This window comes from Patella vulgata, chromosome 5 (genome assembly GCF_932274485.2).
Source record: "Patella vulgata chromosome 5, xgPatVulg1.2, whole genome shotgun sequence".
NCBI lineage: Eukaryota > Metazoa > Mollusca > Gastropoda > Patellidae > Patella > Patella vulgata.
The window spans coordinates 21,917,154-21,941,743 of record NC_065883.2 but is presented as its reverse complement, the minus strand read 5'-3'; the positions used below and the strand labels follow the sequence as shown (position 1 = coordinate 21,941,743).

Sequence of the window (24,590 nt, the reverse complement as noted above, 5' to 3'; positions counted from 1 at the left end):
TAGTAATAAATAAAATGAACGGAATTTAATTAAAATGTATCCGCTGTCGAGAAGACAAACTCATGAACAGCAAATAAAAGGGTATTTTATTTTTAAAATGTTATTAACAGCCATGACATTGGGTCCTTTAGTGACCTTCACCTTAACCATGCTTGTTACAAAACAAAATTTTACTGTTGCAAGATAATGTATCACTGAGTTTAAAAGTCGAAACCTTCACAGTTATTTTGAAAGAAGAGGTCAACAAATCAGGTTAAAGTTGTGGCTATCTAATACTTTCGTTTATCGTTTACCAAAAACTGACTGACACCGGTGACACCACATAGTTGCAGGTGTATCAGAGAGAGTTTATATTGAGTACGGCAGATGTAATTCAATTTATTGTGTTACATCATCAGTCAGTTCAGCCATTCTTTGAAGTTATAATTTAAAATCTTTGACATTTGGTTATTTAGTATTAAAAGTTTATTCATCGATAATATGTTTTAAATATCGATGTATCTTAATATTTTTTGCTTTGGGTTTGCGATAGAAAAAGATGAAATAGGTTTTTATTTAGAATAGGCATATATTGCAGATTGAATCACTACCGCAATTTATGGAGCAAAAACTGTAACCTAATTAAATTAATTGATCCCACCTGACACAAGCACCAGTGATCATAGATATTGAAGCATTGACAATGTTACAGGGAGAGATTTTCATTTCAATTAAAGAACAGAAACAATTATATGCAACAGCCAAACAAAATATGTGATATGGTGTGATATGACTTCCATAATCATAGGCCTATGCCACAAGTGAAAAAATGTTGTTTATTTCATACCTAAATATGTTAAACCCCTCGGGCGCCATGTTGAATTACACAGTATTTAACGTTTAAAAAAACCTATAGAACTACTTTATGGAATCAACGACAAGTCTATAAACTTGGGCACCCCAACCATTTTTATATTTTTCTTGTTTAATTCAACTGAATGATAATAAGTGCAGAGGGTTTGTAAGGTGAAATTGAAGGGCTCAAATTGTCACCAAAAACAAAAATGTCAGATTTCTCTCAAAGTCTTGATCAGTGTTTTCTTATGGTAAGCAATATTTAACACTTAACATTTAAAGATAAGTCGACATCAAATCATGTGCCGGAACCGATCAATTGATGTATGGATTTTTTATATGTCACGATTACATGTATATTGTTTTTTAAAATCTGTATTTTTTTATTTACAGAAGCATGTCGAGAAGAAGTGATCTATTGGGGATTATAAGAGGCTTAGAACAAGTCACTAGAGCTTTAGCTGAGAACCAAGGGAAAGAACTCAGTAAAGCTTGGAAAAACTCTAGTCTAAAAGCATCAGTAGGAAATGCTGGTTTTCAATTTGAGAATGCTGTTAGTTCAGCTATTGTTAAACGACAAGAAGTAGCTGTAAGTGTCATACCAACTAACTGAGTTCAAGAATTATTAAAAGTCGAGTTCTAAGACTTGTCTGTTTTCATTAGCCCAGTCGGTGCAGAAAAATAGGACTTCATTTCATATTTAAGAACTGTAAAATTTGTAATACATGTATTTGTATTGCATTTATGTGAAGAAAGATCATGACATTAAAATGACTAATTTAATAATCATATATCAAGCACTTCATTTTTTCTTCAGATTGACAAGAAAGGACAGAGTTTTCTTTGGTATATTTTCAAACTTTAATAGTTTGTTTTGTTGACATTGATTGATGTTGATTGTAAGAGCTATTACATAGACAGCTTGGCTGCTGATGGGTGTATATGCAGACTGAACAAAACCCCCATCAATGTTTTACCTTTCTATTTAAATTAGGCTGTAACAACATCATTTTGATTGAACTAGATCTTTCAGCATGTGTTCGATCCCTGCATTGGCCGAGAAAGTTCATCAAGATTTTCTGGCGTGGTTCACCCTTGTCAGTGATGCAGGACGCAGGGCCCGACAAGGACAGATGTCTAGTCATTCAGATAGGATGGAAAACCGAGGCCCCGTGTACAAATTGGTGTGCACATGAAAGATCCCTTGACATTTGGAATTCGATATAAGAGTAGGCCGTAGTGCCACTGTCTGGGCAAAATTTCCCTCATAGCACACTGTATGGCGTATGCCCGTCTTCATTAGTCCAGTTCAGAGCAGAACAGTAGGACGTTAAACCCCATTTCATTTCATTTCATTTAATCATGTGATCTGTTAAATTGTTTGTATTTACAGAGAAATGTACAAGACAAAGTATATGATATATCTAATCAAGCATCTGCTGTAGTAGAAACTGTCAAAACAAAGGTTACGGCTGCTTCTCAAAGTCTTCAGTATAAAGATGTCCAATCTGACAATCTGGACACAGATATCCGACCTCCACCTCCTCCAGAAACGTCACCTTTGTCTGATGAATATATCATACAGGCCTCTTCAACAGACATTGTGGACCCACCTTCCACGAATGATTCATCCATTCCTCCTACTTCTGCAACGGACAATGTCACACCTCCCATAAATATATCAAGTGCCTCCATTTACCCATCTACTTCAACGTATCCACAGAGCAAATCTAAAAATACAGCAACATCCGACCAGACAAACTTTCGTACTTCAACAAAGACAACTTCAGGTTCTATTAAGTTTCCAACGCCGACAGCAGCGGCAGCTAATATATTAAATACTGCAGGTGATACACTGAAAGCAGCAGCCAAACAAGCCTCTAAAATACCAGTACCAAACTTTCAACAGTCTGTAAGTTGTATATCCAATTTTTTTTACGAAACCAGAATCAGAATTTATCAATCTGATTAAAACACAGATCCTATTTCATTTCGTTTTTATAGTTAAAAATTTTGTTTTACTTGTCTTTACTACAATAGGATCTGGAAGAGTTGTTATCATTGACGTGTTCTGAATGATTTGTGGGATAGCCAATGAAACGGTCTGTTGCGTTGAGCTTTAGTTGTGTTTTGCACGGAACTGTAGGTTATCCACTAGTAACATCAATGCTGATTGGTTAATCAAATGTCTGACATCATAGGGTCAAAAGCCCTTGTATGACCTCTGATGCGACCTATTGCTAGAACCGGTCAGATCTTCATGTAGTGTAGGCTATCCAAAATATATAAAAAACAAAACAAAATATAGATCTGTATTTTAATCAGATTGAGAATTTATTTGATTTCATGAATTTAAGTATTTGAATATAATAGGTAGATATTTTAATTGTTGCAGTCATTTATTCTCAAATTAGATAGTATAGGGTTATATTATGTGCAGAATGGTAAAGTTATCTAACTTAAACTTCATGTCCAGGACACATACTGGATTGTGAAACAAATAAATATTCAGGTCATCAATTTCAACAAACTCTATACTCTAGAGTTTTTAAGAGAAAGTATTTCCAGGGCAGACACAGCTTTTACTACAAATGAAATTAATATTAATAGCCTTTATATATTTTCTTTAATAATTTATATAGCTAAATGCCCGTGCTAGAGAAAGAAAAGTACCTGCTACAAGAATAAGTAGACTTATGAGTTACGGAGGTAATTATTCTAATATTTGTTTCAAGTTTATATATATTGTAACCTGCCCTTTGTGTAAACACCAAATTGAGGGGAAGGATCCAATTCTACATTTGGGTTTTGCCCTTCCATCCCAGCTTTGCTTCTGGAGCATATCTTATAAATTGTTCGAGATATCTTATGAAATTTTGTACACATATCAACCTACATATATTAGTAATAGTTGTGCCTTTTAGTAATTTGAAATTTTCAGAATTAATGTATTTTCAAAACAGTATTGGCTTAGTTTTTGGTATACAAGGGCATGGGATGTCGATTTTGTCTAAGCTCTTGTTTATTTTGTTTATTATATTTAATAGGTTTAGCTGCAGGACTAGGAGTTGGTGCGATATCAGAAATAACAAAAAGAACTTTAGGATTATCTGATAACGGTAAGACTTAGGAAAGCAGAAAGTGTTTAATTCTTGGTAAAAAAAAAAAAATCAATATAATCATTTTTATTCACCCACATTATCATGTGGACATATTATGTCGTCAACAATGTCCGTCCGTTCACATTTTGTTTGTGGACACTCTACAGGTCACAATTTTTATCTGATTTTGATGAAACGAAACTTGAAATATAGGTTTATATCCCAAAGATCTCGGTTCCTGTTGATTTTGGCATGTATCGGACCGTAAATCCATAGATTATGAGCCCATTATTGTGTGAAAAATCACGTTTTTAGCTTGTGGTCACAATTTTTATCAGATTTTGATGAAACTTAAAATGTAGGTTCAAAACCTAAAGATCTTGTTTCCTTTCCATACTGGCATGCATCAGGCAGTAACTGCCTGGATTACTGCCCCTGATTGTAAAGAAAATCACGTTTTAACTTGTGAACCCTCTAGAGGTTACAATTTTTATTTGGTTTTAAAAACCATTCAAATATATCACTGTTACACCATAATGTCAGTTGAATTCGAATTTCATGAGAATCGGTCACAATTTTTATCCGATTTTGAGGAAACTTAAAATATGTTATATCCCAAAGATCTCGGTTCCTTTCGATATTGATGCATGTTGGGCCGTAACATCCTGGGTTATAGCCCCTGATTTTACAAAAAAATCGCTTTTTTTTTATCTTGTTGCAAAATGTGGGTGTGTCTTGCAGGGCAACCACTTGTTGTAAATTCTCTTTAAAAAAACTTTTTAACTGGTCAGTTTAACTACAAAACAAATCACAGACAAAACAAATAATGAAGAACAATGGTACAATCTGATACATGTACCTAAAGGAAAAAACCTGATCTATAACCCTATGATGTCACTGATACTGTATCAGTTTCTTTTTGGGAATGAATCTCAATTATTTCAAAATACCTAAACATATATATGGAATTGTAGATATTAAAAAAAGGAATGTAAATTTGCAGAATTAAATTTTGTTTTGTCTAACATTGAACTATTTGTATATTTTACATTTCAGCGAAAGGAACAGCTATATTAGATAATTCACCATTTTTAACTGAAGCTAATGCTGAAAGAATTGTAAATACTTTATGTAGAGTGAGAGGTGCAGCACTTAAACTTGGTCAGATGTTAAGTATACAAGGTACACATTTATTCTTCGGTGACCAAGGAATTTATATCTGCGTTTTTTTTTATTCCGTTAAGATATAGCCCCTACAATTTTGTATTAAGATTTGATATTAAATTTTTTTTTTTTTTGCCAATGCTAATCTGAATTAATGTGTAAGTTTAAACAAAAGGTTTTGTCAACTTATAAACAACTTCTTAAAAAATATTATTTGATAAAAATGTTTTAAATAATCACTAAAAAGTTACATTCCTTTCATTAAAAATATTAATGATAAAGCAAATTGCCTAAAATTGTGAACACTATCTGCTATAATACATCTACCGTATTGATATTCTATCATTTTCAAATTGGTGATCATTTAAAGCAGTCACTTCAACAAGCTGCATTGAGAATGGGCTAAATCAAATTCAGTTAATGAGTCCAAAATGTATCAGTCTTGTGTGATAATATCATTATTCATGAAATCTTAAATTAAAAGTATACCTTATTGCCATTATCTATTTCTGTTACAGATAATGCTTTAATTAATCCACAACTACAGAAGATATTTGAGAGGGTTAGACAGAGTGCAGATTTTATGCCGATTTCACAGATGACAGTAAGTGCAAAATAACCAAATAGACAGTCTGACATAACTGACCAACAGTGTATATACAAGTATTAGGCAGTGAGAGGATACCAAGAAAACAAACTGAAATGAAATAGGGTATAACGCAGTGATGGGATTTTGCCCGTATATTCCGGACTTGTCCGAATCTTTTTTCCAAACACCCAAAATTGTCCAACCGGGAATATGCCCAATCGGACATCAAGACATGGTGAATAATATTCAGAATTCCGAAATTAATATAGTTTACTGAGTGTATAACTACCACTCAACCCGATTATCGTCGATAATACGCTGGTTTTATTAGGTAATTAAGTGATCAACGTATTTATCGTGTTATACCAATCAACGCTGATTGGTTAATCAAATGTCTGACGTCATAGGGTCAAAATCAGCTTGTATGACCCCTGATGCGACCTCCCACTACAACTGGTCAGATCTTCATGAAGTAGTAGCCATTGAAATTATAAAAAAAACAAAACGAAATATAGATGTGTATTTTAATCAGATTGTTTTCCTTCTGCCAATTATTGTTTGCTATGTTACAGAAAGTATTAAATAAAGAACTAGGATATGAATGGAGAGAGAAATTTGAATCATTTGAAGAAAAACCATTTGCTGCTGCATCGATTGGTCAGGTTCATAAAGGTGTTTTACATGATGGTAGAGAAGTAGCCATCAAAATACAGGTAATAGTTTGTAATGATCATCAAATAATACCTTAATCTACAGACTGGTTATAACAGTGTAAACGAGGTATTAGGTGGCCTTATGGTTTATTGTAACATGCTTAAGGGTGAATCTTGCGTTTTGATTGGTCGATTAGACACTGTCTATTGGACAATAACACCCCTCTAAATTAGAAAAATCACTGTGTATATTTATTATGCGTACTACTTTAATGGCGATAACCACAATGGAGACAATCAATTTTGATCTCGGTACATTAGATGAAATATTTGGAGATATGCCCGAAGATGAACTTGAAACGCCAACCCCCTTGTCAGGTAACAGCTACAAACAACAAAATATTCAAAAATCTATTACAGAAACATAAATTTTGTTTCAAAAACTACTTTTAAAAAAATGAAGTGAGAATTTTAGGTTTTTATTGTATGTCTATACTCATACGGCTACTAGACGATAAGCGAGCCAAATCTAACATGAGCAGCCAGTTACCCCGCTACGTCACGACGTTTTCATTACATCAAAATTGATTTCTTTGGTTTTTATATCACTAAAACCGATTTGCAGTAAGACGAATTTTGAAGTTTACACAATAAAATAAGTTCTTTAAAAATTCTAAAAAATAGCATGTTACAATGTCGATAAACATCTCTTGTTTCTAATGTTAAATCTCAGGACATGTCTATTGGACAATAACACCCCTCTAAATGCGAAACAGGAGGTGTTTATATCCTAAACGCGTGCGTGTTAGATCATAAGATCTTTCATTGAGTCAAGTGGCGCGGTTTCAATTCTCCGCTTTTACATGACAAGGAGTAGGGTCGCCTGTCCAACCGCACTGGTTTTCTCCGGGTCCTCAGATTTCCTCCGACAGTAAATCACCCCTCATTCAAGCGAATTGTTGAAATAAAATAGAACCATCTTAGTCCCGAAATGACATAGTTTGTGTCAGTGGATGCTAAACCCCATTTCCGTCATTCTCTAAACAGTGTAAATAGGTACATAAATGAACACAACTATAGTATGGGTTAAATAAGTAGAAATAACTATATGGAATAACTATTACTTAGTTTATACTATAGCGAAATTTCAATTATGCTTCTCTAGTCTTCATCAGGTATATAGTTATTTTTATTTAATTATGCTTGTTAATTATTTAATGCCATTTAAACAATGTATTATTATTCAACATGTAATTTGTTTATTATAATTTTATTGTCCCAATACATTGGTTAAGGACAAAGGTAGTTTGGGATATTGCAAGGCAAAATTGAGTTAACAAAATAAATGTGTAGCTGTAGCAAAGTGTGGTCTTGTCTTGGGTATAATTATTGGTGTTTAATATTAAATTTATATATTTTGAATTTCAGTATCCTGGTGTAGCCAAGAGTATAGATAGTGATATAAATAATTTGATGTCTGTTTTAAATGTCTGGCAGATGTTACCTGAAGGTCAGTGAAATAGTAGTAAAATAAGTCATTGGGTATCATTTGATACCATTTCTATCCTTTTCCGAATATTCTCGCTCTATCACGTTGAGCTTATACTAATCTAGTTTAATCAAACCCGTCAAATTGATAGGAAAACTGATCTCTGATCAATATAATGCACGTATCCAGGGAAACTGAAATCAGATTAATAGAATGCTCATATCCGGAGAAACTGACATCTGATTGATAGAGTGACGTTTCGACTTGGTTTCTCTTGTCTTAACCAAGCAATTTATTTGACTATTTAAAGGAATGTATATAGATAGTGTAATGAAGGTAGCCAAGAGAGAATTAGCATGGGAAGTAGATTATATACGAGAAGCAGAAAGTGGTAAAAGATTTAGGTAAGTAACTATGTATAATAATATCAAGTAACAATTTATGTTGTATTAATAGAACGACAATTTAAGCTTTTTATAGATCACTGGAATCAGGTAGAATTGTTTTTTTGTTGTTTTTTTTAAACTTTTTCAGCATTATATCCTTCATATGAACCAATTATATAAAATGGATAAATGTTCTGTAGAAAATGACGTCATTGATGTTTTTATTACCATATGCAAGCAAGTGTGTCATCCCTATTACTGCATATTAATCAGTAAAATGTAAAGCCATGGAGACAACATTGTTGTTTTTGATTTTCCTATGAAAGGGTAATGACTTGCAGAGATAAAAATACTGGATTGCTTGATATAAATGTATCTATTATTTGGCACTGACTTTGCAGACAAGAAATGATGTGTTGACACAGTCTACTTCTTTTTTTATGGAATCTTATGTCTCTATGAGATTTTTGGACAGAAATTTTGAATATTTATTTATATTAGCATTTTATTAAACGTTGTTGGACAAAAACGTCCTTCTCTAGTCACCACATAAGGGGGAAGTAACTGGTATCGGCTTAATATGAAATTGTGGGAGATTAACAATAAAGATGGATTTAGATTCAAGAAAAATTATATAAGAGCTAAATCTGGCTATTGCCAGGTTTATATATTATTCCATTTGCGGCAATAAATATTGAGGGAAAAAAAATTTACAGAGTGAGGAAGTGTCGGTTGTAAGGAAGGATGTTGTCATCACTTTATACAAAAAATAAAATATTTCATGTATGAATGAGGAATGATATTTTAAAACTTTGGTGTAGAAAAGAGCGGGTCAAAGGGGCAGGGATGTGAGGAAGAACAAAAGGCATATTGAGAAAAAAAAGGTACATTGTGGAATAATATACATCCCTGCCAGGTCTTTATGTTGGCTTCAAATGTTATATTAACTATTATTTAGACATTTATTCACGTGAAAAGCCTATAATCAACTCTCTAGATCATCGGATGGCCATGGTTTAAATGGATTTGAACAGTCACAAGATTTGTTGTCAAGTACCGTTACTACAAAAATAAACAATCTAAGCCCTAATGTGACGCAACATCTTCAAACGGTTATAACTTTGCACAGAATAAAGTAATTTGAATAGAATTTTCAATATACATTTTTCATTATCTGTTTTTGAAGTATTATGGCAATATATTCATTTTTCATGATCTATTTTTGAATTATTTTGCACGGCCAGCTCTTTATTTAAATTTTAAATCTTACACAAGACATCTTTAAGACTAATGATATGTTTTTCTTATTCTTTATTTCTAACTGAATTACAAGATTAAAGACATATTTAAAGTAGGAGTAGATCTTTTCTTGTGACATTTAAACATGCTATTTATCATGGAATTATTGATTTATCAAATTGAAGATAGTAATGGCATATAGATGAATCAAACTCCACTAATTGAACTTTGTTAATTGCTCACAATAATCTCATTTTGAAATAAAAAAATGTCTGATAATCTTTAAAATCACATACTGTAGAAGTAGGCTATATTGGAAAATCCTGATGAACTTTCTCGGCAACACCGAGATTGAACACAGGACCTCAGGGTTAGTCAACCACATGACAGTGGTTTTTTGGCCTATCTGAACAACTAGACAGCTGTCCTTGTCAGACTCTCAATCCTGCACCATTGACAAGGGGAAACCATGCCAAAAAAATCCAGAGGAACTTTTTTGACAAATACTTGGAAGAAACCCGATACCCCCAGGCTATTGACTAACAGAAGATGATCTTATAGTTAAATTATATTCTTTTTACATGTGAGTGCTAAACATAATTCTAAGAAAAAGGTGTCGTAAATATAATAATAAAACATAATAAAATTTGTTTTTATTTTAGAGAATTATTACAAGGTGATCATATGCTATATGTACCTGATGTTATAGAAGATTTATCTACAGACCAGATATTAACAACAGAATTTATATACGGTATTCCACTAGATCAATGTGTGGACTTGGATCAAGATACAAGAAATAGGGTGAGTGTATTCATACATTGTTATAACTCCAGGTCCCTATATTGTATTAATAACAACAACAAATATTGTTTGGAATTCAGTCTGGTATGTCATAAATTAAATGTAAACAATCCACCAAATTTTAGGAATTCTTGTATGCAACAGTGAGCACTTTGACTGACTTTAAAGAGGATATTTAAATTTTGAAATTCGATAGGGTTCTTTCTTATTCAGCAGTGAGCAATCTCCCTTAGTTTCCAAAAATCTTTTGTGAACATATCACATTCTTAAGATTGAAAAAAATTGAACATACTTGAGGGAATAACTTTCAAATTTGATAAGGACTCCATCCTAATGCTACCAAGTTTAAAAGAATTCCATTGAAAATTTTGCCTTGTGGCATACGAAAGAAAAGAAGCCTATAAAATTTCACAATTTTTTTAATTGGATGTTTTTAAACACATTTTACAGAGGTTTTTTTTTCTGTTTACATTTTTACTTTTGCAGCTTAGTACAGGATGGGATTTGTTTTAGATTTTGGACAGACTACTATATTTTCAATGTCTCATGCACTACACATAAATGTACAATAATTTATAAGTATCAATTGACAATTAATAAAGTACCATATATTCCTAAAGGGTAAACAAATTCAACATTTATTAATACAAAATGACAGATTTTTGTAATGTATTGCATGCAGACTTGACCAGGGGAAGATGGCATAGTAAATAAAACTGTCTAGACCGGGTTCTTGTAAGCCAATATTTATTGTGAGTGAATAGTGTTGTTTGTTATCCCTGTCCGTCACAGTCTGTATATTTCTTTATCCAATTTTAATGAAACTTGAGTTTGTGAAGTATTTTGAATTTGAATGAGATTAAAGATACATTAGTTAAGAGTTTAATAAAGAGTTGGTCAACCTTGCTATAATAGTTCAAAAATAGATGATAAAAAAAGAAATTACTTCATTCTCAGCCAAGTTATCATTGTTTGTTGTTTTGACAAGATGTGTGCACTGTGGTAACCAGGGCACTGGTATAATCGGGACTTAGCCTCGCTTTCTCATTTTTAAATTTTTAAACCGTTTTAATCTAGTTAACATCTCGAGTATCCGATGCCATCGAGAGTCCATTATGGTCTTGTTTTGTTAATAAATGTCTAATTAACAGTTTATATAACATTTCAGGCCTAAAGAAAGACCTGCAATAGGCAGATTTAGCTCTTGCATAGTGTATGTTTAAGCAACCTGCTTCAAAAATAGCTAGATAGAATATATATTTTTCATAAAATTTAAAAGAAACTTGTGATGTCCACGAACAAATTTAAATAATATGCCAAGTTATTACCCTTGACATAGAGAAAATACATCAAAAATATCTGGTGAAGATATTATTAGTCTACATTGTTCAGCCAGTATAGATGAATCTTGTTTGTGATGTTATTTCCATCAGATGTCAAACGCGATGGATATTGAAACCGGCTCTGTTCATCTGTATGTATTTCCTTTCATCATGATTTTGTTTACAGACCATAACTCATAAACTATTCAAGATATCTTTATGAAACTTTTGATACAAATCAACATATTGTAGTAGTTGTTCCCTTTGCTAATTAGACAATTTTCGGATTTGATCATTTTTGTGTTTTGATGGACACACTTTGACTTGTAACATGGACAGGGAATCTTCCTTTGTTCTTTAAGTTGATTAAGCAGATTGTTTTGTCTCTGTTAGAGTGTAACTGTACAAAGACTGTGCATTTTCAATGTTATTGCACACTTTTGCTGATTTACAACAGTTTTAGTAGAAATCATATAGAGAAGTGAGGCAGGTTTTCTGTGCAATAACAACGAGCATTTTGAGCAGGTGTCAATGTGACAAGTCATTCATAGCACCTTCATTCGTTAACAGGTTTAACACCTCAGCCTCACAGCCTCTGTGGTTAAAACAGTTAACTCATGAAAGGCATGCTATAGATATAAGTTAGTTTATGTATAGTCAGTTTTAGTTCCAGAGCATTTCTCATAAACCTTTCAGGATATTTTTATGAAACTTTATACTCACATCAACTTATTATAGTAGATGTGCCTTAATTAGCTAATTAGAAACTTCTTTGTAGAATATAAGTAGTGTGTTTCTATGGAAACAAACATTACTTAGTTTTTAGTATACAATTTTTATTCCTAAACACATCTCATATACCATTCAAGATATCTTTATGAAAATTTGATTTCATTCATAAATCTGAAACTGAGCATTCTTGTCCCCCGCCTTTTGAAGAAAGCAGGGGACTATTAAAATAGGTTTGTCTGTCTGTCGTCACACTTTTTTGGGGGGACACAATTACTCTCCTTCTAATTGAGCTAGAATGTTCAATTTTGGTGTAGGTGTTTATTAGGTCAATGCCTTGATGGAGTTAGAAGATAAACATTGATAGTGGTCCAATAGTGGTGGTAGTTTAATCTTTATCTTAAATTGATGGTAGTACTAGTAACTGTATAATTGGGATACTGATACATCTTATAACGTGTATTTGGTTGTTGATTACCAATAACGCGAAATGAAATGAAATGGGGTTAAACGTCCTACTGTTCTGCTCCGAACTGGGCTAATGGCATACGCCATACAGTGTGCTATGAGGGTAATTTGCTCGGACAGCGGGACTACGGCCTACTCTTATATCGAATTCCAACTGTCAAGGGATCTATTACGTGCATGCCAATGTGTACATGGGACCTCGGTTTTTCGCCCCATCCGAATGACTAGACAGCTGTCCTTGTCAGACCCTCCATCCTGCATAAACCAAAAATGCAGAGTTTGCTGATCCTTTTACCTCCCAAGGGCTCATGATATCTTCTTGTACCTTTAAAATCATTACATGCAGGACATTACCAATGGATAAAGCTCAATTTATAGCAAATGGCCATGTTGTCATCTGTATGTATCTCTGCAAATATTTAAGACAAGGTAAAAATAAGCGAAAGCTCATGTCACTTTGAAATGGTTACTTTAGTAAATAATTTCTATTTAAAAGTTTTTAGACATGAAACATAAGAAAAAAAACATTAGAAAGTTTCTAAACGCAGTTTAAATAAAATGAACAGAGAAGGAAAGGAAGAAGATAATATCTTCTTTTAAAGTGAGATCTTAGAGATAACAGAACATAAGAAAATCATTCCTTTGATGTCATCAATTAAATTAGTACGTTAGCGGGTATTTAACCTATAAAATTCATTTAAAGGGAAACATGTCAGATATAAATGTCAGTATTAAAAATCAGATCTCATGTCTTCATTAGCCTAGTCGGAGCAGAACAGTAGAACATTAAACCCTATTTCATTTGAAAACTCAGATCTGCCATTTCTAACTTCTAATCAAACCTGGAAATAAGGCACTTGTCACAGACAATGACAGGCACAAATTCAGGCTTCCTCAGGTGCAATCCCTCTTTCATTTTTCCTGCACAGATTTGTCTTTATCAGTGTTTTTATTTATGCATCATACAATACATGTCTGGTTCAAAGTTCAAAATGTCAGGTACTAGTAGTGCTTGACATTTTGTCTTGTGCAATTAAAAACATTATTTTCATACCTGCTGTTGATATGGCCTAATAAGGATTACTATAGTTTGACTTTACACTGGCATTATTATTTATCTAACTAATTATATAAGTTTACACAAATATCAGAATAATTCTGAAATGTTTTGGAGTGTTGGGCTGCTGAATGCTTTAATGCATGCGGGTGAGATCATAAGGTCTGTCATTGAGCAGTGTCGTGGTTTTGATTCCCTGGTTGTACATGACAAAGAGTTTGGTCGTCTATCAAACCTTGTGGGTTTTCTCTGGACCCTATATGGCTTCCTCCCACTGCTAAAGACTCCTACTTGAAAGCGAGTTATTGAAATCAAATTGAACCATCTGTTAGCCCCGAAATCAAATGTTTTCCATCCAAATCTTAATTCATGTTTTGACATTATCAGATTTGTCCTGTATATGAATCTTGATAGTTAGTTTATTATGGCTTGGAATTGTCTCTTTTCCAATACATAGCCTTGGTCATCAGGACGACCATATGGAGCATTATGTTAACTACTAGAAGTCTTTGTAACCTAGACTCTGTCAACCAGTTACACAACTCATCATTGTGCCTATTTTTATATTCTAATAACGTAGTCTTTAAATGTACTGTTGTTATTCCTTTGAACATAAAGCTGTGCAGATGTTTTACTGATGTTAGTTAATTGTCAGGTTGATTTAAACAGAAATTTCTGCCAGACTTGTTGGAAGATTTTATAATGGAAAGCCAGCAAATGAGTTCAGTTGTTATTTATTGATACCATAAACTAGACTTAAGCATTCTTAAACTGAATCAGACACTTGTGATATTTAAGTGCATATTCTCTAAGAAAAAAAAAATGGGTTGATTAATGGTACATTAAAGGAGCTAAACCTTTAACTCAATATTTTTCATAATATTCAAAATCAAAAACATGAATTAGAATTCCCTATTTGTCCATTTCAATCAATATTGATGTTGTTATTTTGTAGTGAAAAAATAGGAGCCTTATATCCAATATATAAGATCTAATGAATATTTTATAATCAGTACACGAGTCGTATAATTTTATAATCAGTACACGAGTCGTGTAATTTTATAATCAGTACACGAGTTGTGTATTCTGTGGTTTCAGTTGTTTATTTTAGACTGTTCACATAGTTCACCGAACATAATTAATAAGAAATTACAATATTTTTTTCAAGAATTGAATATAAATCACTTTACATATTATTATAATATGTGCTTTTAGAACCATTTTCATCTATTTTAATGTTCCAAAGAATAGATCTATACACCCTTTAATTCACCATTGTTGAAAAATATCAGTATTTGCAAAACCTTTAAATGATCTATTTGATTCTAGTCAAAATAAAATTGGATTTTATATATTTATTTGTTATGTGGTCCATCTTCATTGAAAATTTTCCATCTTCATTGAAAATTTTCCATCTTTAGATAAAGCCTGTTTTGTGTCAAATATGAAACTAAATTAAGTAAGTAATCTGATTCCAATGATCTCTTTATTGTTGATTTCATTTTAGTATCGATTTGATGTCTCTCTTTGCTGAAAATTTTCGATCTTAAGATAAAGCATGAGTTGTGCCAAAAATGAAACTCAATTTAGTAAGCAATCTGATTCTTTTCAAAGATACATTGTTACAAAAGTATTTATAGGGTAGTTAATAACATATTTGGATGGCAAGTAGAGACAGTCAATCTTACTAGAAAAATACCAAATTCCCTGAAAAACAGCCAAAAATGTGAAGGTGTTACTAGCTGGCAGTCTATCTCCTTGAGTAACAACTAACAAAATGAACGCTTATGTGTTGATTTATTGGCTAACAGTTGTGAGGACATTAAGACTTAATAAGAGATTTATAAGCCTCCGGAAGACTCTGCAAGTAAATGGAGGAAAAAGAATAGTTGGCAGAGAAGGCAACTTAATCTTTGAAAATGAAAAGAAAATTGTATAAAGCTGTCCTCATCATTAACCATAATTCAGGTGATCAACCAAATTCTGTTTTGACCTAAATTAAAAGAGATTTATTTCAATTGTAAATTGATAAGATTTACTGTTTTCGTTTATTTATCTGCACCAACTGTCATCGTAGACAGATTCTGTTTACGCTTGCATGCAAATACACATCCTGGCACATAACACGATGTATTGTTGTGACGTAATGTAAAAGTTTCATAATGCTATTACAGGAAAATTAACATTGATTAATTAAACCTGATTCCAAGTTGTTAAAAGCTTTTATTTGTACATGCAAGAATAATGGACAAAAGTTTAGACAGAAAAAATGCAAACCATTTTCTAGTGTGGTTTATAACATCTGACTCCATATGGAAATTGACTTCCTTTGTCATTTAAAATCTGGAATTGATATCCTCACACTCTCACATAATAATTCTTAGGTTTATTAACAGTAACAGCAACTGAATTCCTATCTTTGCTTCACTTCAGGGGTCTTCAAATCTTGGTTGCTGATCAACCAAAGCAAAGATCTCTGTTAAAATTATATTTGGAATATCATGTAAAATCTGATATTTTCCTTTAAATCTCATGTCATAAAATAACAGACAAGATCTCTTTGATATAGTATGTATGTAGATGTAGAGATAATACCAACATCTTAATTAAGGGGGTTGGGGGAGATGAAGAATTTCACGTTTTGATAGATATGTTATTTTCGTATTACTGTACACGTATTGACCTAACTTGTTTATTTTCATTTTATATGCTAACAGATTCATGATTATAGTTTACTAATAAGCAGTATGAAAATATGCTGTGTAAATATCCCTGGTAAAAACTTGGAAGACCACATGTACACCAATATGGATGAATCAATAAGCCCTTTATATTGAAATATTTTAAATATATGATGGTGATTTAATTGAATTATATGCATATTAACTAGTTACAAACTATAAATGGTAAGGCTGTTTTGTCAAGGCTTTTTATGGCTATATGATACCAAGACGCAATGAAACCCATCTCAGATTTGGCTGGAGGTGCTGGAGAGATATCATAGTATGTGATGTCTCGAAACTGTAAAGCACAGTTGGCGCTTACATAGCTGGTCCCTTGATCCATTCACTTAATTATATCAATTAGATTAAAACAATTAGATTTTATAGTTCAAAAATACTTGTCTTCACAACACTAGGATCTGGAAGAGTTGTTATATAAGCCGCGTTCTGTTTGATGTTAGGGATTAGCCAATGAAACGGTCTGTTACGGTGAGTTCTTAGCGTGCGATGCACGGAACTGTGGGTAAACCACTAGGAACGTTAACGCTGGTTGAATAATCAATGTCTCACGTCATAGGGTCATGACCCCTGACATGACCTTCCACTACAACCGGTCAGATCTTCATGTAGTGTAGGTCATCAAAAGTATAAAAAACGAAACGAAATATAGATTTGTATTTTAATCAGATTGTTAAATTTATAGAACTTTTATTATTTATTACATAGAATGCCTGTGTTTAATGTGTTTTATCCACAGGTTTGTCTAATGTGTTTTATTTGTGTATTGTGTGGTTCTCCTGCACATACTATACAGCTATCTTCAAAGTGTCTGATAGTTATTTGAGGGGGTTTTGAATCCCATGTGAAAGTTAAATCTCTGAAAGGAATATCAGTCCAAAGTAGTTGAATTTTATTTGGTATTTACAAAGATATGATGAGTTGAAAATATTGCAACATTTGGTATCCTCAGCAGACAATATAAACAAACTAGTACCACATGTACGAAAAATCTGAATGACGATCAGTGGCTATAACGGAAAGGCTCGAGTGCCCTGTGCTAAAGTGACCTCGTGGTTAAACCAAAGGATATGGGATTTCAAGTCCTACTTTTTTCAGCGACTGGGCTATTGAAGTAAAAGAACTGTCAAGGGTTCTTTTACATGCACATCAAATTGTGTACATGGCACCTCGATTTTTTTGTCCCACCCGAATGACTAAATTTTGTCCATTGCCAGGCCCTCTGTTCTCAGCCAACACCAGGATTTAATACAGGACCTCCAGGTTAACCGAGCCAATGTGCTACTTTCTGAGCCCCTGTGGCTCCCTTATGATTATTAAACCACCGCTACTATAATGTATGATACATACATCATCAGACATAGTTTACCTTGTAACAACAACTCATGATGATCTCAATCTAAATCATTTATTTAAATGGAAATGACTGATGTCAAAATGATCTCAATATGTAGAAGCCAATAGTTTATAACCATGTTAATATATAATCACCATTCTGATTCAAGACATTGATGGTATTTAATAGCATTTCTTAAATGAAATAATCAACCCGGTAAAATCCGGTTTCTGAAATGAAATAATCATACCAGTAAAAACCAGGAAATAACACTGTATTAGATGGAATCTTCTTGAATAAAAGACAGTTTTTTGTGAAAAACAATTTGCTGAATAAATTAATCATAAAAAATATATGAACTTGTATCTAGAATAATGTATATCTAATGACATTTTCTTGATAACATCAGATTTTTCTGTTAAATGAGATAGGTCTGTTACTAAAAATACATACACTTCCTGATTGTTATAAATTTTTCTCTCTTAATAAGTTGACAAGATCAATGAACTTTATTTAAGGGAAACAATAATAATGATTTCTATGTTAGCTAAAATTGGGTTAGACTTAAATTTTTACAGAAGTTGTCGAGATAAATGCATTTTATACAAAGGTACCTCCGTGGGATGCTAGTGTACTATAGCGTGAATCTTTTGACCGAGTGTGTGTACAATGGTAAAACAACAAATTTTTGTCATACTCGTAGCTTGTGAAATTACAAGATCACACCGTAACAAGAAAATGGAAAGTTTCAAAACTCTTTTAAGGTTTGCGCACCTCTTCTTTTGTTATTGCTGGGTGACCAAATGGTTTAACGCATGGGAGTTTGATGGTAAGGTCTTTCATTGGATCAAGTGACGTGAATTCCATTCCCTACTTGTATGTGACAAGGAGTAGGGTCGCCTTTCCAACCTCATGTTTTTTCTCCGGGTCCTCTGGTTTCATCCCACTGCTACAGACCCCTACTACGCAAGTGACTTATTGAAATAAAATAGAACCATATGTTAGTCCCAAAATGACTAGTTTGTGTCCAGTGGATGCTCTCTCTCTCTCTCTTTCTCTCTCTCTCTCTCTTTTGCTGGGTGTACAGATTTGTCAGAAACATAACTATATTTGCTGATGATTACGATGTTCAAGTAATGGTATCTTTTACTTATATCATAAGTTTGTCTTCGCATTGTCGCATTGTGTCCCTTTAAAGTAGAAATATGATGTTTTGATTTCATTGCCTATCATATTACTCCTACCAAATTATCAAAAAACAAAACAAACGCCAACCTTGTCAGAACAACATCCGTTATGGTATTACAATATAAAGTGGCATTCTACAATATTATGTATCTCTTTCTAAATCTATTGTTTGTTGAGTCTGTTGTATTCAGTTCCATTATTATTACCGTACCTCTCAAAAGACAAACTTTGAAACATTAAGTCAGTCTTATGCATCAATATAAATAACAAGCAGTTGTTCGTGAAGTTATTCGTATTAATGCCCAAACAAGGGCTTAAACACTTGTGCATAAAAATAATAGGTCTTCTTAAATGGCTTGAACACTTGTGCATAAAAATAATAGGTCTTCTTAAATAGCCTAATGCAAATGAGCGTTTGTAATATTTTCTAGTGTTTAAAAACAGTAAAATATGACACCTCCCCAGTCCCCACATCCCACCTATTAAACCCATTAAAAACGAAGCGAATTAAGTTTGCATTTTGTATGCTTTTACTCAGACAAATTTGTTTCCATGGAAAAACAAAAATGATTTAATCTGAAAAATTTCTAATTAACAAAAGGCACAATTATATATTATAAAAGATTGTAAAATGTTAATTAAGTTTATGAGATATTCTCCAGAAATAAACTGGGATAAGGTTGGAACTTAGCCAATTTCAATATTCTTCCAACAGGATTTTATCTTCCCTTTAACTCAAGTATAGTATTCATTATTCATTCACATGCATATCTAAGTTATCAGAATGATATATTATCATAGTGATTCATAGTAAAAATAATCTCTAGATCTAATAGGAAGAGGTTTTTTTTGGCATAAAATTATTCTGCAACCTCGAGCATTTCTCATTTTTTATGTCCAAATAAAACATTCCAATATATATGTCAGTTTGACAGGGTTTTTTGATTTTGCTCTACTAAACAGGCATTATCCAAGAACTAAATCTGCCTATGGCAGGTGTTTTAAGACCTTAAATTTTATCTGAATAATTAATTAGATATTAGTTAACTTACCAAGATCATAATCAACTCTCGATGCCATCGGATGGCTTCGCTATTAAGTAAATTTAAAAATGTTTTGTGGTTGATGTTTATTATCTTTACAATGGTAGCAATGACAATTGAGTGTGAGGCTGCACTGTAATTATATCGCTGATAACTTGGCTCAGAGTGAAGTAATTTGACTGAAATTTTCAACATATTCCCTTTTCATTATCAATTTTTTTAATTATTATAGCGAGAACTGTCAGCTCTTTATGTAATTTTACCTAATGCCCCTTTAAAAACGGTACATGCTGGAGAATCTGAAAGTGATATGAAATGAAATGGGGTTTAGCATCCGACTTTTCTACACCAAACAGCCATGAGGGAACTCTTTTCAAGACATCAGTTATATGGCCTGCTCTTATTTCAAATTCCAACTGACACATCCAAATGGTTAGAACTTTTTCCTTGCACCACAGACAAGGGAAAACTACACCTGAAAATTCTGAGGAACTCCTAGTGAGTGAACCACACCTTACTCACTGAGGCAACGTGGCTGTGATTTCTATAGTATTCATGTAGTTACTGCCCTTATCATCACTTTATTTACATGCGATAAATGTCCAGAGATTTTGTTATAATAATAAATTGAAAGTTGTTGCCTGTTTTGATATGTTATTGGTATTGGTTTGGAAGCCGTGACTCAGTGAGCAAGACGTTGGTTGTTATCCTGGAGGTCCTGTGTTCGATCCCGTTGTTGACTGAGAAAGTTCATCTGGATTTTCGGTGTTGTTCCGCCTTGTAAGTGGTGCAGGACGGAGGGACTGGAAAGGGACAACATATAGTCATTCTGGTGGGATGAAAAACCAAGGTCCCATGTACACATTGGAGTGCACGTAAAAGAACTCTTGGCTGTTGGAATTTGATATAAGAGTTGGCTGTAGTGCTGTATGCCTGTCTTCATTTGCCCAGTCGGAGCAGAACAGTAGGATGTTAAACCCCAATTCATTTTCATTGCAGATGAAGACTATTTATATTATTGAATGGTTTAGTGACATATAAGTCCACAATTTTCCATATTTTTATAGCGTCCTACTTCATATGTTCCTCAGTAATTGTTTTGTGGAAATGAAGCTAATGTTATTGGTAAAAAAGCTATGTACATCATAGCGTCCCACTTCATATGTTCCTCAGTAATTGTTTTGTGGAAATGAAGCTAATGTTTTTAGTATAAAAAACTCTGTACAAACTACATCATATCCCAGACTCTTTGAGATCTATAATTTGAATTACTGTCATTAAAATTGGCATTGTTTTAAATTGAGATAGAACAGGCTTTTCCAACCTATCACAATTTTGATGTTAATGAATACTATCAACCATAATGATGTCCAGTTGTCTGAATAATGATATAAATTTGTATTTAATTATATTGAAAATACTGTCAAAAATGATTTATGTCTAAACAAAAGCACTTGCGTGTCCTTCCAAAAATGCAGAATTGTGATTTATGATGGATCGGTATGTTGTTATTTTCATGTGAGGATGATTTGTTACACTATTTGACAGACAGGACAAAATGGGGACATCACTGCATCACTGTGACTTGTATTTGTTATTGTCTGTTCTCACATCTTGTTGAGAAGAAACTATTTTTATACGACCACATTTCAATACGACCATGGGTGTGTCTGTCAGTCCAGCGTCGACAATTGCTTGTGGAAGCTCTAGTGGCTAAAGTTAGTATCCGATTGACTTTGTGTTTAAGGTCTTGAGACAAATAAGCCTATTGATTTGAAATGATTTCCAATAATTACTGCCAGAGTTATGGCCCTTGATCTTTGAAAAATCTTGTGGATGCTCTTGAGACTAAGCTAATATCCAATTGATTTTAAATTCATACACAGTGTTTAAGGTCATGAGACAAAGAGTTATAGCCCTTGATATTAAATGTTTTGTGTACTAAACGTTAGCATAGGGTAGAACTAAAAACCAGATGAGTTGTTACTCAGATTTTAATGTGTTGTAAATGTTTTCATTACTGACAAAAGAAAAATTTATTCAACAACCCTTGTTGACTGCTTGGATGACTTAGCGGCTGTAGGCAATGTTTTGTTGCCTGGCAACCTATCTTTATTGCTTCCAGACTATATTTAAAAAAATCCAACAAATTCACTAGAAATGACATTTTATAGTTTGTGGTCGACTTGACCTTAGAATCTGTCGACCACTTGCATTGACCGTATTTGCAAGTGACCTGCATAGAGGTGAAAGATCAGGTCCAATTATATTGTTCGAAAAAACATTGACAGACGGATTCTATATATTCACTCCTATTAAGGTTTTAATAATGGCTGAATTTGATCTCTAGTGCCAGTTAAAATCTGTTAAATTGTCATCAGTCAATGATTCATTTGTCTATATTGGATTAAGAGGGAAGTTATTGTAACATGGGTCTATTAATTAAGAGATGTAAGAGTGTAAAGAGATGTATTAAAATTCATTTATGTTCATTCGTTTGTTCGTTCCTGGAGTTTTACATCCACTTCCACCAAGAGTGATATCATTTATGTTTTCTTTTCCCCTTTTATAGATATAGTCAAGAGCAGGGCTTCCACTTCAAAATTTTCACTGCCGGTCATTTTTGATAACGCACGAAAACTTTTCAAAGTAAATTCATATTTCATGTTTTTTATTCATGGTAGGATATTGTGAATTCACATGTCTATACCACTTTGTCACCATGGGGGTGCACAAAAAAAATATATTTGACTTAAAAATGAAATATTAGTAAGGCTCATGATAATTATGTAATAATTAAATATGCCGTTTTGGCTACTTAAATAACTAAATAGTTGAATTGGCTGGAGAAAAAACCATTTCAGTAGCTCACACGTAATTAACACATGCTCTATAGAAAACACACTGACCTGGATAATTTTGAGTTGTAATACATTAACTTTGAAATGAAGATAAATATATAATTATCCATGGCATATATCTCACATTTTTTTTGGTTTTAGACCATCTCTCACGGAATTACGGGCCGCAGAATTGTGACGTAAATCCTAATAATGTATAACTAAATGACTAACGGATAACTAACTTCACGGCTAGTGACACTAGCGCCCCCTAGCAATACTTCATATCAATTGCCCTTTTTCGAAGATCATAATAACCTCGTTTACATTGTGCCTGACCGTAATAGCGGTAAACGGCTTTGTTTTTGAAAATTCTTATGACACGTGGACAATACGTGAATGATTAACAATGGGCCGCTTCACGCCGTTGATTAGATTCCCACTTATCAATTAACATTTATTGTTCTACTACCAGACACTCATCATTAATTATCAACACAACACTCAGTATAATCTGTTGACGACTATATATACAACTCTATAACACCAATCACGAGATTGGCTTCTAGACGACATGCATTCTTGTATAGTTACACAGTGAAGGTCGATCGTAGCCATTTTTTTTTTTAAAAAAAAGACCCTCTTTCCGGGGTGCAAAATGACCGTTAGGTCAGACTAGGAACGGTCATTTTCCATAGCCGTAGGTCTCGACCGGCATATACGGCCGACGTGGAACCCATGGTCAAGAGGTGTGGGTTTGATTCCCCGCTTGTATGTTACAAGTTGTAGGGTTGCTTGTCCAACCTCGTGGGTTTTCTCCAGGTCCTTAGGTTTCCTCCCACTGCTAAAGATCCATACACCCAAGTGAATTATTGAAAAGTAAATTGAACCATGGTTAGTCCCAAAATGACAGAGGTTGTGTAGTATGGATGTTAAAACCCTCCCTACCACCCCAACCTTTAGCTCATTCTCTCTCTCTCTCTCTCTCTCTCTCTCTAGATATGCTAATTTTACTACCATTAAAAATCTCCCACATCCACAAGGAATTAGAGAGAGAGAGAGAGAAATGGAGTTTAACGTCTGCTCCTCACAAACTAGGTCATTTCGGGACTAACATATGGTTTAATTTTGTTTCAATAATTCGCTTGCGCGTAGGGGTCTTTAGCAGTTGGAGGAAACCGGAAGACCTGGAGAAAACCCACGAGGTTGGACAGGCGACCCTACTCCTTGTTCCGGACAACCAGGGATTCGAAACCCCACCAGTTGACTCAATGACAGGCTTTATGATACAGCAACGCACATGCTAACCATTCGGCATCCAACCCCCCCACATGAGAAAGGAAGGGGAGGGGATATTGTGTATGTATCTGTTGGTCAGTCAATAATTATTATAAACACTCGACAGGAAGAGTTTATTCAAGCTGTTGAAATTAAGTCGCAGATTTTCAACAGATTTACTGTGCCTCTAACCGAATGTATTGCAATTGTGCATCAGTCAGTGCTTCCAAGATTCTTCTTGGAGCTTTTAAGATTTTCATTTTCAAATTGTTGAAGTTAGGAGCATAATGATCTTCTGGAGAGTCATAGATAGGAATCATTTCAAATTG

At 33.4% G+C, this 24,590-nt stretch overlaps 1 protein-coding gene across 1 annotated transcript in view; it reads left to right on the top strand.

The window, feature by feature from the left end:
- The first annotated feature begins 136 nt into the window (after window positions 1-136).
- Window positions 137-24,590, top strand: part of LOC126822324 (atypical kinase COQ8A, mitochondrial) — a 45,284-nt gene continuing 20,830 nt past the window's right edge. Inside the window, exons 1-11 of the mRNA XM_050551141.1 lie at window positions 137-252; window positions 1,228-1,423; window positions 2,228-2,746; window positions 3,477-3,543; window positions 3,882-3,953; window positions 4,992-5,117; window positions 5,618-5,703; window positions 6,261-6,401; window positions 7,770-7,851; window positions 8,141-8,234; window positions 10,118-10,259. Of these exons, the coding sequence (XP_050407098.1) occupies window positions 1,232-1,423; window positions 2,228-2,746; window positions 3,477-3,543; window positions 3,882-3,953; window positions 4,992-5,117; window positions 5,618-5,703; window positions 6,261-6,401; window positions 7,770-7,851; window positions 8,141-8,234; window positions 10,118-10,259 (1,521 nt within the window). The 5' untranslated portion in view covers window positions 137-252; window positions 1,228-1,231. The remainder of the gene's footprint in view (window positions 253-1,227; window positions 1,424-2,227; window positions 2,747-3,476; window positions 3,544-3,881; window positions 3,954-4,991; window positions 5,118-5,617; window positions 5,704-6,260; window positions 6,402-7,769; window positions 7,852-8,140; window positions 8,235-10,117; window positions 10,260-24,590) is intronic.